General features: G+C 43.3%; 1 protein-coding gene across 2 annotated transcripts in view; it reads left to right on the top strand.

The window, feature by feature from the left end:
* The window catches only part of UBLCP1 (ubiquitin like domain containing CTD phosphatase 1), a 38,917-nt gene extending 21,522 nt beyond the window's left edge, over window positions 1-17,395 (top strand). For both annotated transcript variants that reach the window (XM_040345064.1, XM_040345063.1), the window contains 3 exons: window positions 6,252-6,368; window positions 12,434-12,561; window positions 16,893-17,395. In XM_040345064.1, coding sequence (XP_040200998.1) covers window positions 6,252-6,368; window positions 12,434-12,561; window positions 16,893-16,923 — 276 coding nt within the window. In that variant the 3' untranslated portion in view covers window positions 16,924-17,395. The remainder of the gene's footprint in view (window positions 1-6,251; window positions 6,369-12,433; window positions 12,562-16,892) is intronic.
* The last annotated feature ends 604 nt before the right edge of the window (window positions 17,396-17,999 follow it).

The following is a 17,999-nucleotide window of genomic DNA, read 5'->3' as shown; positions in this document are numbered from 1 at the left end:
TTTGATGGTTCTTAACTGAATGATTGGCAGAATGGAAGATCCTTCATACCCGTTACCTGGGAGCAGGTTGCGAGGGCTGGCCTCTAGGTAAAGAAGCCAGACCTGGAAGAGATCATGGCACAGGGATTGTGGTCAAGCTCCAAGGGAGCCTTATCTGTCAGCTTTCTAGAGCTATGGATGGAGCATCTGGCTTAAGGGCCTGAACGTTTAGGTTACAGGGTTGTTCTGTCTGAATACAATCTGACAATGCCTCTCTAGTGGTTTACTTTGTTTACCAGGGAGGAGCTTGTGCCTTTCCTATTGTCAATCGTCATTTCAGGGAATACTAGATTGGCAGGCGATTCGCTGGGGCCGTCTACAATTGTGTCCGGGAGATTAACCTATACACCCTGACTTTTTTCTGACCAAATGTCACAGAAACGGTACCCTGTACATAAAGGGTGTTGACGTCCAGGTTCAACAAGAAATTGAACAACTTGGTGTCAAGGACAAAGGATCCACCCGCATGCGTGACAGATGTGTTAGTGATCCTGGGGGACCAGTTGTCGCTGGTTTATGTGTTTTCTCCCCCCAGGGCCGCAACTTTCGTGGCTTCCATGCTACATCAGAAGAGAACGGAAGCTGGCCTAATTGCTCAGGCATAGCCCATACGACCTGACTGTGCAGGGACAGCAGAGGTGATCGTAGAGGAACCAGGGCCCCTTACAGCTTGTCCAGGCCTGCTTCGCAGGGTTACATCCTGTCTTGCATACAGGGTTATTAATGGTCTGGCTGTTATAGCCCGCATTCTTGAGGATCGGGGCTTTCAGAATCAGCGGCAATTACCTTGATTCATACCAGATATCCTAGGTTCTGGAAGGCCCATGTTCCTGGTGTGAAACCAAGGGGTGGCATCCTTGGTAGTATGTCATAGGTAAAATTCTTGCCTTCCTACATTGGCAAGGGGATGGAGCTAGCCTTAAGTTCCATCAAGGATCCGATCTCGACCTTGTCAATATTTTCAAGGGTCGCTTGTGTCACACTCTTGATCCGGGCCGTTATACAAGGGGTGACGGGTATAGGTCTGCCAGTTAGGTCGCCCTTGGGCTCGGAGGATTGGATCTAAGTTGTCTTACAGAGTCAGCACCTTGGGCTAATGCACCATGATTCCCTTCATCGTTCTAAAGAGGAATTTGGTGTTCTTTGTTGCGGTTGCCTCCGCAAGAGAGTATTGGCAACTTTCTTTGTATAGAGCCATACTTATTTATTTTTACAAGAAGGGTGATGTTAAATCCTCACCCAACCTTATTTACTAGAAGGATCTAGTGTTCATTTGAATCAGATATTCTTTTTCTTATTTTCAAGACCTTGGTCCACGGAAGGAAAGGTTATTGCTTTCTCTCAATAAAGATGAGGGCAGTTAAAAATCTGAAGGGTTCAGATATAGAAACCTAACGTTTTGTTTTGCTGCCAGAAGACCCTAGATGTGGCGGGCAGTGTTCGGATCAGCTATTAAAATGGCTACACGCTCTCTCGTTAGAGTAAGAGAGGTCAAGACCTATCTGAAACGGCTGTTTGGATATGGGAAACTGATGTTTTTGCGCTACCAGGAGGCCCCAGGAAAGGGCAGGCAGCATTTAAATCAACTGTTGTCAAGTGTTGATTCATCAGGTTTTATCCAGGCTTGTGGTTTAAGGAGAGGGCTCCCCCTGTTTCTTCTGGGGTGCACCCTACCAGGATAGTTAGCACTACATGCGTGGTGCATTACCAAGCCTTTATGACTCAGATTTGCCAGGCCGTAACTTGGCCGTTTGTGCTTACGTTCACTAATCCCTATCAAGTGAACATAAGACGGCAGGAGGATGCAGCTTTTTTTGGCGCAGTATGCTGCAGGCAGCATTATAGGTCCTCATGTCTGATGGCGGTCTGCGTTGTTGGTGTCTCCCTCCCCTCAGTAAGCATTGCTTTAGGACATCCCACTTAGTAATGACTAGAACTCTGTGTCCCGTGATGTACGATAAAGAAAATAGGATTTTTTATAACAGCTTACCTGTAAAATCCTTTTCTTGGAGTACATCACGGGACACAGAGTTCCCGCCCCTCTTGTTTAGGGATATTGGCACACTTATTGCTTTTCTACAAAAACTGAGTTGCTCCCAGTATGGGAGGGGTTATATAAGGAGGGAACTTCCTGTTCTAATTGATTACACCAGTGTCCAGCACCTGAAGGTGGAATATAACCCACTTAGTAATGACTAGAACTCTGTGTCCTGTGATGTACTCCAAGAAAAGGTTTTTACAGGTAAGCTGTTATAAAAAATCCTATATTCTAGTAAAGTTAGTCTGTAAACTAAGGTCCGTTTTGTTAGGTTGTTACAGCATTTAGACACTTTATAAAATAGAAATCGACTGGGGCCATCTTAAGTGTGGGCATCATGAAGCCAGACTGTATGACTTTCTGGATTTCAGCCTTGCACATCTTGCACATGCTCAGTGCTGCACAAGCAGTGTAATGGACAGTACAGGTGCTGAAACCTGATCTGAAACCTAAGTCACATGATTCTTTGAGACTGGGGAGTGCACAGACTCCTGGAAAGTTACACCCACTACATTCCCAGGAGTCTGTGCGGTGTAGGTTAGGAAGCTTAAGCACCTAGGTGCAGGAAGAGGGAAGATTAACTATTCTGCCTAGCAACAACACTTTGAAGGCATCTAAAAAAAAAAAAAAAAAAATTCTTAAGACTAATGACATTTTTTTAAAACTACTGATGTAATGTTATATTTATGGGTGGAACTCCACTTTAAGGTGAAAAAACACAAGGGTTTACAACCCCTTTTAATTCACCTGAGAAGAAGGCCCATGTAAACTGAAATGTTGTGACATGAACCTTACACAGACCAGTGAGTCCTTTCTTGTCACCCTATGTGACAGCAAGGGGTACCTGAGTGGGCAAACGCCAAGTACGACCACAAATCACATTTCTACATACCTATGAGTGAAGTAAAGTTGAGTATAAACAGTTGGCCAAAATTAAAGTGTTTCTTAACCAACAACAGTTAAATCAGTCTATATATTCAGTAAAGCTTGCTTGTTATACTCACTGTGGAACCTAAGGGGTTAAGCCTCTGCATTGTGTAAAAACACTGTTTGATCTTGTCTTCTGTAATCCTTCCCTTCCACTTTCCCCAATTCATCTCCTGATAAGACAGAGCCTTTGCAGTCACTCTGCACAAGCTCCGTTTGGGGTGTGTTTCTAGAGTCAATCAGGGCCAATCAGCAGTGTCCAGACAGAAAGTCAAGGGTCATGCAGCCTCAAAGGACAGTCTGAGGAGAATGAAAACTCCTCCTACAAACTTTAACCAGTGCTCGGCCTAACACTCTAGCAGTCATAAGACTGCTATTTACTGCTGATGAGAAAAGGTATCTAGCAGTTTATATTTACCAAAATAATTGTATTTCCAAGTTGTGTGTACTGTGGGAGACCAGATATAGTGAATGCAGGGTCCTGGGTTCAGTGACACTTTAAAGTAGAACTGGACCCAGAAGGGGAAGTTCCACTTGTTTGCCTTCTACGACAAACACCCCCCCCCCCCTCAACATAAAACGTCACAGGTCCCAGAAAGCTGCCGGACCATTCACAAAATGTAGCGCAGCTCGCAGTGGGAAGTCGGTAAGTCCGATGTCTGGACCTGAAGACTGCTGAAGAATTGGCTCGGGTGAGGACAGTGCTGGGTTCTTGGACAGTTAAGTGTTCTAATTTTAAAAGTCAGCAGCTACAGTATTTGTAGCTACTGACTTTTTATTTTTTATCTTCAGGGTGAAAAAGTGAGCCTGTTGCTATGCACTGCATGGGCATAGCATATTTTCACCTTAAAGTGTTACTAAACCCATAACAGTAAAATCTGTCTGTATATGCAGTAAAGCATGCTTGTTATACACACTGTGGAACTTAAGGGGTTAATCATCTGCATTGTGTAAAAAGGCTGTTTGATCCTGTATGCACAGATCCTCCCCTTCTTGCATTGTCTCCAAAACATGTCTGGATAAGACAGAGTTACTGGAGTCAGGCTTCACATGCTTAGTTTGGTGTGTATTGCTAGAGAATTTATTTTTCTTGAGAGAATGCATGTGATCAGCACTGTCCAGACAAGAGGGTCAGGGGTTCTGCATTCTGATAGGACAGCCAGTGCAATATGAAAATCCCTCTTGCAAGCTTTAACCAGGCACTGATAGAAGTCACAAAACTGCTATATACTTCTGATGAGAAAAGGATAGCAGTTTATATTTACTAAAATAACTGCATTTCCATGACATCTGTACTGTGGGAGACCAGATATAGTGAATGCAGGGTCTTGGGTTTATTAACACTCTAAAGCAGGGGTCTCAAACTGGCGGCCCTCCAGCTGTTTGCGAAACTACAAGTTCCATCATGCCTCTGCCTATGGGAGTCATGTTTGCAACTGTCAACCTTGCAATGCCTCATGGGAATTGTAGTTTCATAACAGCTGGAGCGCATTCCAGAAACATGCTTGTAATCCAAAGCACTTGCATATCAAAGCATTTTGTTACAGGGTATAAAAGAGAAGAGAGGCACCTCAAAGTGTAGCAATAAGTTGCTAAATGTTGTACCTTCATTAAATGTAACCATATTGCTACACTTGGAGGCTCCTCTCTTCTCTTTTATACTCAGTTGTGACATGACGCTACTCTTCTATCAAGACATTGCTTGAATAACAAAGCAATATTTATTAAAACATTTTGCTCATCTTGCAAAACGCTCTTAAACCAAGGTTTTACTGTACTAGTTGGAGGTTTTTGTCATTCAGATCATAATTGCTTGCCTGGTCATCAAAATTGTGCAACCTGTGGTCTTCTTTATATGTCAACTGATTTAGCATTAGAGGTCGACCGATATGGGTTTTTCTCTGGCCGATGCCGGTATTTGGAAATCGGGGCGGCCGATGGCCGATATGTGTTGACGATTTTTGCGGCCGATATTTTAGGCCGATTTTTTTTTTTTTCTCATCTCAAAAAATCTAGGGTGGAGAGGTGGGAAGGAGATAATTGTTTAGGGTGGAGAGGTAGGGTGCAGCCTGTCAGTGCCCACCAGTGCAGCCCATTGGTGCCACCTCATTGGTGCCCACCAGTGCCACCTCAGTGCCCACCAGTGCAGCCCATCAGTGCCACCTCATCAATGCCCACCAATGCACCAGTGCATCCCATCATTGCCCACCAGCGCATATCACCAGTGCATCACCTCAGTGCCAACCAGTGCATCACCTCAGTGCCGACCAGTGCATCACCTCAGTGCCGACCAGTGCATCACCTCAGTGCCAACCAGTGCATCGCCTCAGTGCCAACCAGTGCATCACCTCATCAGTGCCAACCAGTGCATCACCTCATCAGTACCAACCAGTGCCCACCAGTACAGCCCAATGTCATTCACTCATCAATGCCCACCAGCCCACGTATCTGTATCTGATAGGATTCTGTATCTGATAGGATTCTGTATCTGTATCTGATAGAATTCTGTACTGTTCAGTCGATACTTTTTTCACCTCCTTTTTAGAGATTTACATGACAGAAAAATGTGTTTTGTTTAAGATTTATTCTCATCAATGCCCACCACCACAAGACTCCATTCGTCCCTGACGTGCTGCTGCCCCGCCTCTGCCTACAATCCCCATAATGCAGAACGGGCCGGTAACAGCCAATCGGCGGCCGCCGCTGCCGACATCCTCCACTGTAAAAAAAACGTCCCCTGACTGCTGCGCAGGGTAACTGCCGGCCCGTGCTGCATTCTGGGGTTTGTAGGCAGAGGCAGGGCGCGCAGCACGTCAGGGGATGTTTTTTTTCCAGAGTGGAGGATGTCGGCAGCGGCGGCCGCCGATTGGCTGTTACAGGCCGCTGCGCTGGGTGTACCAAGATGGCCACGGCTCCGGAGCTAGGCCGAAGCCGCGGCCTTTCCTGATGCTGTGACCGCGGCGGCATCAGGAAAGGCCGCGGCTTCGGCCTAGCTCCGGATCCGAGGCACCGCTAATGGCCATGTTAAATATCGGCCTAATTTGGATGAAAATCGGCCGATACCGATTTCTCCAAAACGGCCAAATATCGGCCGATATATCGGTCGACCTCTATTTAGCATATTTAAAAAGGTGAGAAAGTCGTGCGGTCAATTCGAGGGCTACTGGTACTTGCTTTAAACACTTATATTGTGGCAACAAGTAGAATAAAATATTTCTATATAACACTTTCCTTTTTTTTTTAATAGGTAAAGCCTCTTGGAGTTATTTGGGGCAAATATGCAGAATTTTACAGTAAAAAAAATACTATAATGTTCGATGATATAGGGAGAAATTTCTTGATGAATCCTCAGAATGGCTTAAAGGTGAGTGACATTATTCTGACAATTTATCCATGTCCCATTGAAATGGAAGGATACAGGAGTCTGTCTCTGCTTAATGCTATTAAGCTAGACAAACCACTGCATTATGTTTATAGTGGTAGTAAACCCACCCAAAAAAAAAAAAAATCTTCCACCTGTAAAGTAATATCATATTGTGCTAGTATGTACCACTGACAAGGCTTCCATCTTCACCTGACCTTCTTTCTGGGTTTGTGGGCTCCAGCCGTTTGAATGGGCGAGCTGCATTGACATCACTCCCACTCATGTGCACGGCAGCCAAGGGCACAGTACAGCACTTTAACCACTTCCCGACCGCCGCATGTATATGTACGTCCACAGAATGGCACGTACAGGCAAATGGGCGTACCTGTACGTCCTTGCCATCTAGCGGGTGGGGGGTCCGATCGGGACCCCCCCCGCTACATGCGGCGGTCGGATTCCCGCGGGGAGCGATCCGGGACGACGGATTATATATTCGTTTATAGCCGCTCCGTCGTGATCACTCCCTGGAGCTGAAGAACGGGGAGAGCCGTATGTAAACACGGCTTCCCCGTGCTTCACTGTGGCGGCGTATCGATCGAGTGATCCTTTTTATAAGGAAGACTCGATCGATGACGTCAGTCCTACAGCCACACCCCCCTACAGTTGTAAACACACACTAGGTGAACCCTAACTCCCACAGCGCCCCCTGTGGTTAACTCCCAAACTGCAACTGTCATTTTCACAATAAACAATGCAATTTAAATGCATTTTTTGCTGTGAAAATGACAATGGTCCCAAAAATTGGTCAAAATTGTCCGAAGTGTCCGCCATAATGTCGCAGTCATGAAAAAAATCGCTGATCGCTGCCATTAGTAGTAAAAAAAAAAAAATTAATAAAAATGCAATAAAACTATCCCCTATTTTGTAAACGCTATAAATTTTGCGCAAACCAATCGATAAACGCATATTGCGATTTTTTTTTTACCAAAAATAGGTAGAAGAATACGTATCGGCCTAAACTGAGGGAAAAAAACATTTTTATATATGTTTTTGGGGGATATTTATTATAGCAAAAAGTAAAAAATATTGTTTTTTTTTCAAAATTGTCACTCTATTTTTGTTTATAGCGCAAAAAATAAAAACCGCAGAGGTGATCAAATACCACCAAAAGAAAGCTCTATTTGTGGGGAAAAAAGGACGGCAATTTAGTTTGGGAGCCACGTCGCACGACCGCGCAATTGTCTGTTAAAGCGATGCAGTGCCGAATCACAAAACCTGGCCTGGGCATTTAGCTGCAAAATGGTCCAGGGCTTAAGTGGTTAAAGGGTCACTAAAGGAAAAAAAAAAATTTCCTGAAATGACTGGCCCGGATTCAGAGCGCAATTGCGCCTGCGTAACCATAGTTACGCAGCGCAATTGCTGACTTGCTCCGGCGTTACGAATGCTCCTGATTCAGGAACATCTTGACGCCGACTGCAGCCTAAAATCTGCGTGGCATAAGGCTCTTATGCCACGCATATTTTAGGCTGCATTCTTGCGATGCCCGCTAGGGGGCGCTCCCATTGTGCTCAGTGTATAGTATGCAAATTGCATACTAACACCGATTCACAATGTTGCGCGAGCCCTGCGTACGCAAGTTACGCCGTTTCCGTACGGCGTCTTTAGCGTAAGGCTGCCTTTTCTAATAGTAGGGGCAGCCAATGCTAAAGGATACCCGTCGTTCCCGCGTCGCGATATTTGAATGTTACGTCGTTTGCGTAAGTGATTCGTGAATGGCGCTGGACGCCATTCACGTTCACTCTGAAGCAAATGACGTCCTTGCGACGTCATTTGCCGCAATGCACGTTGGGAAAGTTTCCCGACGGAGCATGTGCTTGGCGCGGGAGCGCGCCTAATTTAAATGATTCCCGCCCCCTACGGGATCATTTAAATTGCGTGCTCTAGCGCCGGGCAATTTTGCCGGCGCGCCCTCGCAATTTACGGAGCTACTGCTCCGTGAATCGAGGGCAGCGGAGCAAATTTGCGGGGGCGCAGGGCAAAATCGTTGCCCTGCGCCTCCGCAAAAAAAGCGCAATTCTCTTTGAATCCGGGCCACTGTTTACAGAGTATAGAGACATTAAAAATTAACTGATTCCTTTTAAAAATTATTAAAAATAGATAAAAATCAATCATATATAATGTGCCTCTAGTTTCACTTTCGGTTTTAAACTGGTTTCATGTTTTTGTGAAGTAAAGAGACACACAGACCAAAAACAAACAAATCCAGGGCAGTGTTTTGTTTTTAAAATGAATCTGATTGGTTCTGAGGAGTTTTAGACACACAGTAATGACAGCTTAGACCACCGTGAAAATCTCCCAGTACGATGGTTATAAGGAAACAGGCAACCAGGAAGTGTGGAGATCACAGCAGAATTACAGCTACTTCAAAGCAATAACGAACAATAAGGACATGAAACCAGTACTGCAGTAAGGTAAAGGAAGCTATTTAGCTAAAAACAAAAATTCCTTTAGTGATCCTTTAAGGGGATGACATGCTATCCCTTCAGAGCTCAGTGCTGGTGACGTCATTCGCTGAAGTAGTAGTGAAGATCTCCTAAATGGTGCACGTTTAGGAGATATTCCTTGTACCTTCAGGTAAACTTTATTATAAGTTTACCTCTAGGTACAAGTGAGCAAGTGCTGTTTACTTACCGCTTTTATATATCTTGGACTATTTAAATGGCTAAGTTCATCTTTGCGAAAAAAAATAAATGCCCATATTTTTGCAGGGAAAAAAATAGCATTTATTATATTTTCACAGGCGTCTGCACAGTATTGCAGTGTACGTCTCCTGCAGACAAGCCCTACAAATTTCTGCCCGTGCCTCTATACAGGTTTTCAGTTTCAAAGCTGCAGTGCTTGTGAATGAACTACAAGGGGGCTCATTAGCGCCATGTCTCACTGAGATATATAAGCTGTCTGCTGGGGTGTCAGACAGGTCCTATAGCAATCTCATTCAAAGATTGCTGTGAATGAATGACGCAGAGCTTTCAAAATGTGATGACGGGTGTCGGGAGAGGAAAGCCTCCTCCTGATCTCACAGGGAGTGGGGCTCTTACAGCAGGGGTAGAGTGAATAGGAGTATGTTGCACCCTATATGTGGGTGTAACATGCTCCTAAAGGTGGCCTAACCTTTAGGAATATCTGGCTGTAATTTCTTTTGTTATAAGCTACAACAGTGATGGAGGTTAAAGTGTATTCAAATATATTAAAGTGCTTTAGTTCTATTTGCCCTGTTGAGGGCTTTGAGAGGGAGGCCTCACTGCATTTCTGTGCAGTGTTGCAACAATATTACCGTAAACAATCTCACAACCTGACTTTTTCTTTACAACAGACCAAAACATTGGGCAGAGCAACTGCAAACTCCAGTTTAGTAAAAGAAAATTCTATAAAAGCATGTGTTCCTAACTGTAAAAGTACCTTTTGTTGCTGTCTGCTTTCTACAAATTCAGTCAGTTGCGTCCATTTCTCAGACATCTGTTCCAAACCACAGCTAATCGCTCTGTGTGCAGTTACATGCGGTCAATAGAGGCTGCCATCAGCTGCTTTTAGTTTAAATGGGCTGAACAGCCACTGTTGATCGCATAACCCGGTCATTCCAGTAGCAAAAATCCAGTAGCTGCAACAAACCGGCTACGTGAAAGTGATCTCGATCCTAGATTGTAAGCTCTAACGAACAGCACCCTCTGATTCCTCCTATATTGAATTGTATTGTAACTGTACTGTCTGCCCTCATGTGCTTGGTTCTCAGAGCTCCTGGAGTAGAGAGCTGGTGACTGTCAGTCACAGCTATTTGCTCTGCCTCCTCCTTGCTCACTGGATTGCTGGGCTGTAGTGGCTTGCTAATGCTCTCAGCGGCTTGTTGAGATGCGGATCAGGGTGCCGGTGCAGGTATGTGGGCAGATCCCGACTCCATTTTTGCGATCTTGCCTGAGCCTGGACCAGCTCTTTGAGATCAGCAGACAGCAGGCTTCGGCCTGCTGTCTGCTGAAAATGGGTCACAGGAGTGGAAAACAAACTGCACTCATGTGATCCACAGGAGAAGTACAGCCAAATAAGCTTTGGCTGTACTTCTCCTTTAAGCATTTCAGTCCTAAAGGCATAATTGTAGCTATGAGCCAAGGCCATTTAGGCTGAAATACGGAAGCGAGTTTTGCTCTGTGAGCAACATGTAATCCATAGGCTTTGTAAATAGTGTTTGGCTGAAAGGGAGGTGTAACGGGTATAGTCGCCTTGGCTTTAAATTTAACCCCAACCTGATACTTGACTTTAGGCAATCTTAATACTATCAAGGCAATAATTACTACATAATAACTGATTTTAGTGGTGTAAATATTGTCATGTTGAAAATAACACCAAAACAAATGATTTGGCACTGCCAAACACTGAAACCTAGTTTTAAAAGTTCTAAAGCAGGGGTGTCCAAACTTTTTTCAAAGAGGGCCAGATTTGATCAAGTGAACATGCATGAGGGCCGACCATTTTGCCCGACATTCTTTAAATCATTACTATTCGGTCTAAGTGTGTTCCTCCGAGCACTAATACACTGCCCAACAAGAATTCTCCTGCCTTTGTGGCTGTGTGTGGTAAAAAGATGAGCTTGGGCGTGTGTTTTGGATATACCGTATTTATCGGTTTATAACACGCACCTTCACTTTAAAAAGGACGTTTCAGAAAAAAAAATCTTAAATTTTAATTAGAGGACTGTGAAGCAAAACAAGGGTCAGTGCCAATCAATGCAGCCTAATCCGTGCCCAACTGCAGCCTCACCGTTGTCTTGAATGCAGCACCCACTACATATGAATGCAGTACCCACTACATATGATAATGCAGACTCACCATTGTCAGTGCAGCCTTCGGAGGAGACAGGGAGGGGGCGGGACGAGCGCCAACAGACAAACCGGAGAAACTCCTGTTTTCTCGATGGGCCTCTTTAATTGAAAGTCCCACCTCCTGTGATGGACAGAACAGTTGTCCAATGGCAGCGCAGGAGACGGGACTTCCTTTTACACAGGATGCCATGTAAACAGGAAATACTCTCCTGTGTGCACAGCACTCGTCCCGTCCCCTCCAAGTGACATCAAAATTGTACAGGGCACATGGAGAACAATTCTTTTCTTTGTGCCCTGGCAGAGAATCTATGTTGCAGATTCCTGCGCAGAAAAAAAACTCACATAGCAGCAGTGTTATGGTGTGAGCAGGTTACATAAAAAACATATTTTTGTCCCTGTAGACCAGGGGTGCCCAACCTTTTGAAGTCCAAGGGCCACTTAAGCGACGTGGTAACCGGTCGCGGGCCAAAATGAGTAGAGCTAGTGGATGGCAGCCCACTCTACTCTATAGAGTCCACTGTACTTTTTTTTTTAGCGGATTGGATTGGCGGTAGGCGTTTGTAAACGGACACAAGTCCATTTATATCTGCCACTCCTCAGATGTGAATGGAGGGTCTGACTGACTGTGTGAAAGGGGCCTAAGGCTGCTTTCACACTCATGCACTCTTGTTTACCTGCACCGCGGGTGCAGCACAGTTCACCTGTGGCTTTCCTGCAGGTTAGCTGCACTTTACCATAGACTTCTATTATATCCTGTAGGTGTGGCTCACCAAACTCTCAGGTAATAGATGTCTATGGCTCAGTGCAGGCAAGTTTGAAAGCAGCCTAGTAACCACTGCAGAACAGATATGCCCATATATACACTCTGATTTTAGTAATAAACATATCTTTAATAACAGTATTATATTCCATCCCAGAGCAGGTGGTTGCGGGCCACATCAGAGGCCACTGTTTGGGCACCCCTGCTGTAGACCTATGTTAGAAAAACTGAACAAGCCCAAAATATTCTGTGCATCAAATCTGCACGTTTTTCCCATCAGTTTTTACGCACATAAAGTGTGAATGAGGCCTACTCTATCCAAAACCCCAAAAAATAAGTTGGATTTGTAGAACATAAACAACAAAAGGTGTTACTTTTTTTTCTCTAAACAGTCAGTATTGTGGATAACTTGATTTATTTATTTCCCGTAACAGATCAGACCTTTCATGAAAGCTCATTTAAATCGGGATAAAGATAAAGAGCTTTTGAAGCTATCGCAGTACCTTAAGGAAATTGCTAAACTAGAAGATTTATCAGATCTTAATCATAAACATTGGGAAAGGTTTGTATTCAGTTTTATGGATTTTTTTTATTTGTTTTGTTGTGGAATATAATTGTAAAATGTAAAAGGGGATGTATAATTTTTTGCCTCTATTTTAGTTATGTTTTAATGTTGAAAAAAGTTGACCCATTGTGTTTCTTTTTAATTGAATTAGTTGAACGTCTGGTTTACAATCGACTCCACTTTGCCAAGAATAACCTTCTTGATCCCCTTCATTCTGGATTCCGCCCTCAACACTCCACGGAAACTGCTCTCTAAAACTCAAAAACCATCTGCTAACAGCTAAATCCAATGGACACTATTCTGTACTCCTACTTCTTAGACCTCTCTGCTGCCTTTGACACAGTGGACCTCCTCCTCAAAAAACTCAACGCCTTTTGGTCTCCTTGACCTACTCTTCACTGGTTCTCATCCTATTTATCCAACCGCACCTTTAGTGCCACTTACAACTCTACTTCCTCCTCTCCTCTCCCTTTCTCTGTCAAAGTCCCCCAGGGTTCTGTTCTTGGACCTCTCTTATTCTCCATCTATGTCACAGGAAAAAAGTTGATGGTTGCGCCAACCCAAATATAAGTAATAAAATCTTACCACTACTTTTGAAACGGTGAATATTTAAAAATAAAAATAAATCGATGATTAAAAAAAACCTTCAAGTGCATATTAACTAGTTGCCGACCAGCCGCCGTCATTCTACGGCGGCAGGTCGGCTCTCCTGGGCGAGAGCCTGTAGCTCTACGTCGGCTCTTTTAGTGGCCACTAGGGGCGGGCGCGATCGCTCGTTACAGAGCGGGGAACGGGAGCTGTGTGTGTCAGGGGGGGAAACGCTGATCCTCTGTTCATACAATGTATGAACAGAAGATCAGTGTTTCCCCTAGTGAGGCCACCCCCCCCCCCCACAGTAAGAACACACCCAGGGAACATACTTAACCCCTTCCCCGCCCCCTAGTGTTTAACCCCCTTCACTGCCAGTGGCATTTTTATAGTAATCCAATGCATTTTTATAGCACTGATCGCTATAAAAATGCCAATGGTCCCAAAAATGTGTCAAAAGTGTCCGCTATAATGTCGCAGTACCGGAAAAAAAAACGCTGATCGCCGCCATTACTAGTAAAAAAAAATTATATTAATAAAAATGACATAAAAATACCCCCTATTTTGTAAACGCTATAACTTTTGCGCAAACCAATCAATAAACGTTTATTGCGATTTTTTTTTTTTTTTACGAAAAATATGTAGAATACGTATTGTCCTAAACTGAGGAAAAAAATGTTTTTTTTATATATGTTTGGGGAATATTTATTACAGCAAAAAGTAAAAAATATTCATTTTTTTCAAAATTGTCGCTCTATTTTTGTTTATAGCGCAAAAAATAAAAAACGCAGAGGTGATCAAATACCACCAAAAGAAAGCTCTATTTGTGGGGGAAAAACAGGACGCCAATTTTGTTTGGGAGCCACGTTGCACGACCGCGCAATTGTCAGTTAAAGCGACGCAGTCCCGAATCGCAAAAAGTGCTCTGGTCTTTGGGCAGCAATATGGTCCGGGGGTTAAGTGGTTAAGTAAACTAAATTAAAAAACAAGTGATATTCCTTATATGTTGAATGAACACAATATCATAAATTTGACAGAATAGTAATAAAAAAGAAAAGATATGAAAAATATGGAAAAAAATAGTCTCAGTGTTAGTAGTCAAAGGTGATAAGCTACATCCCATGTGCACAAATCCACAATCATGACTGGAGAAAAACGTTTTATCCACCAATTCGTGAAACACCACCACCTTCTGAAATGGACACTCACCAGAAACAAGATAAACAAGCACCTTTGGTTTATGTCAGGGTTAACCACTCCACACATATGAATAAATAAGATTTTCCAACCTGTATGCCAATAATCGCTCCATACACCTCCTCTTAGGTTTGTCCCAGGATGTAGCTTATCACCTTTGAAGACTAACACTGGGACTATTTTCGTAATTCTTCATATATTTTTTCATATTTATGACTATTCTGCCAAATTTATGATCTTGTTAAATAAAAAAAACCTTCAAGTGCATATTAAGTAATCATTGATTTTCTTTTTGAATATTCACTGTTTCAAGAGTAGTGGTAGGATTTAATTACCATTTATATTTCAGTTGGTGCAGCTATCACCTTTTTTTCCTGTGACATTTTTCACCCGCAGTATTGGTGGGGAACATATAAGCAGCAGACCCATCATTTAAAACACTAATGACACTTTTTATATAAAACTTCCTCTGCGCCGGTGACACATATATCACATATTCTCCATCTATTCCTCCTCCCTGGGTCAGGTAATAGCCTCCCATGGCTTTCATTACCATGTCTATGCTAACGACACCCAAATCTATCTTTACTCCTCAGCTCACCCCTTCAGTCTCCTTACGTATCACTAACTTACTAATGGACGTATCCAAAACAGAGCTCGTGATTTTTCCTCCCCCCCCACGTGCCTTTTCCCCTGATTTCTCTGTCAAGATCATTAGCACTACAATCAGCCCGTCCCTGCATGCCAAGGTTCTAGGTGTAACACTGGACTCTGAACTATCCTTTCGGCCAGACACTTTCCAAATCTTGCCACCTCAACCTATGCAACATCCCCAAAATATGTCCCAAGTCATCTCTCGTCTCGAATGCTGCAACTTCCACCTCACGGGATTACCTTTACATAGGCTAGCCCCTGTTCAGTCCATCATGAATGCTGCTGCCAGGCTCATCCACCTTACCCAACCGCTCAGTGACTGCTACCCCTCTCTGTCAATCCCACCATTGGCTTCCTCTCGCCCAACAAATTATATTCAAAATAAAAGACAACAACTTACAAAAAGTCATCCACAACTCGACCTCCAGCTACATCACTAACCTAGTGTTAAAATACGAACCTACTTGTTCCCTTCGTTCCTCCCAAGACCTCCAGGACTTTTCCTGAGCCTCTCCTATCCTATGGAACTTCCTACCCCAAATCTGTTCTATTATCTCCTACTCTGCTTGCTTTTAGATGATCCCTGAAAACCTTTCTCTTCAGAGAAGCCTATCTGGCCCCCACCTAACAACTGTACTTTTACTAGTACAGTGGTGGTCAGCTGCATGCATATTCTGCTGCACACAAGTTTTTTTTTTTACCTGCAGGTAAAAAATAAATAAATCTTCTGCCTTTTAGAACCACTTTAAAACTATTGCTGATTAATTGTGTTGCATGTGCTAAAAAAGAACATGTTGATAGGAGATCACATCTTCTGCCCAGGCGGACAGGACTGTGCTGTGTAAATATCAAGACTTGATGAACAGAAATATATATCCTTTTGGCAGGTATAATGGCTCCCAGAAGTACAAACCCCTCTTCTTTTGCAAATCCTGCTTATTTACATTTCTTTTAAACCAGTAATTTTCTACTCCAGCCAAACTGATTGATGAGCTTGTCTCTTTATGACTCTGCTCTCTTTATCATCATTTCCCTTGGACTGAAACACACCTAACTGGCTCCTGGTGTTTTTCCTGCCTCTCTGAATTCTGCTGTACAGAGGCTGCAGGAGGTTGATACCATGTCGACTTTAAGCCCTGGTTAACACTGCCGCAACTTAAGAAATCAAATTCGCATTAGACAAGTTGCATTAGTGGCAAAGGAATCATTCTAATAGGAGCGAATTGGAAAAAGATTCCTGTATTTTTCTTGGTCCGACTTCAATATGACTTGCATTGACTTCTGTTAAAGAAGTTGTATCCAAGCCGCGATGAAGTTGCGCCGGCATTTCAGATTCAAAGATGCGGCAGTGTGAACCCGTGGCTTGCATTTGAAGACATACATTTTTAGCGATTTTAGAGGAAAAAATAAATTAAAAAATGTATACTTGCATGCTCTGCAGTGGTTTTGCACAGGGCATCCCAGATCCTCCTCTTTTAGGTCCCTCTTCAGCTCTTCTGGCCCCTCCCTCCTGTCCAGCAGCTTGCTATGGGGTACCCGAGCTGAGTCACAGCTCCCTGCGCCCATTAAGACACAGAGCCCTGGTTTGGTCCCGCCCCCTCTCTCTCCTGATTGACCAACTGACTTTGACAGCAACGGGAGCCAATGGCGCCATTTAGGAAGAGAGTGTCGGGTGGCCGAGGCGCTCATGGACATCGCTGGATAGAGAGGGGTCTCAGGGGGGCTGCTGCACATAGGTTTTTTATCTTAATGCATTAAGATAAAAAACCTTTTGACTTGGTACATCCTAAAAGTGGTTACAAATACAGAGCTGCATTTGGTGTGTCGTTGATGTCTGCCAGTCGTATGACATTTAGTAGCTTTCTTTTCTTTATTTTTTTTTATTTCAGATACCTCTCAAAGAAACAAGGTCAACAATGAACTGTTTCATTTAAAGGATGCGCTGTATTTACAGTGTATTTTATCTATTATATGAAATAGGAGAAGCCAGAATGATTGAACTGGGATCGCCGTATTTTTTATTTTATTTTTCTTCTGTAGCCAGAAAACTTTTTTTTAAACATGAATACTTGCCTTGTTTGACGTCTCCTAAAACACAAATATCCAAGCAGTCTGTCATTTCTGTGTTTTGCAAACCATCTGTTTTGATCATTATATTTTTTATTTATGTTTTTTTATATATTGAGTTCTTTGAATCATTTTGCCTGTTGTCCATTTTTTCCTAGTTTTAGGTTATATTATTTTTTTTCACCTTGTGAGATGCAGGACAATTTAGCATTACATTTCATTTGTAGGGTGGACAAAGACAAATATTGAAAGGCAAAAAATAAAGAGACTAACAAATATATCTTTGAACAAAAAAATATCAATAAAGTTGAAGATATGGCCTTAATGCCCAGCTCGTTTGTCAATATGATGGAATTCACAGTCTTCAGATAAAAAAGATGAAAAAAAAAACGGGATATTTAAAAGCAGGCTTTGGCCATTATCACTGCATAAACTTACAGTATTTCCCTGTGGACTTCCAGGACAGCAGTAAGTAAGTGAGGCTACTTCCACCAAAACAGGAAACACTAAGTCAAGAAGGCTTTAAAAAAGGTCCCATGGGATGCTCCTTCAGTTATCTGGTTTCCTTCTGTTCAACAGGTTCTCTTCAGGAACTCGTTTGCTTATGGGAGTTTTGCTTTCTAGAGCACTGTCCCCCCCCCCCCCCCGCCTGTGGAAAGTTTTTTTTACTGACACCCCAGTAAATTTAAGGCCCACATCTGAAGAGCGATCAAGTCATTGGTGAGAACTTGCTAGCAACAGGATTACTTGGCACCCATCTACATTAGATGCATCGTGATTCAGAGCCATTCATTCTCTTTGACACCCCAATGTACCTGTTGACATATGTACATTTCAATATGCAGCAACACAATAGCACGTGTTGCACTGTGCTTTTAAGAATGAATGCGTTATTTTTTGGCAGCTCACCACAAAGCACAACCACTAGC

Source organism: Rana temporaria, chromosome 3 (assembly GCF_905171775.1).
Source record: "Rana temporaria chromosome 3, aRanTem1.1, whole genome shotgun sequence".
NCBI classification, from domain to species: domain Eukaryota; kingdom Metazoa; phylum Chordata; class Amphibia; order Anura; family Ranidae; genus Rana; species Rana temporaria.
The sequence above is the reverse complement of the archived record's forward strand: the minus strand, read 5'-3'. Positions and strand labels throughout refer to the sequence as shown.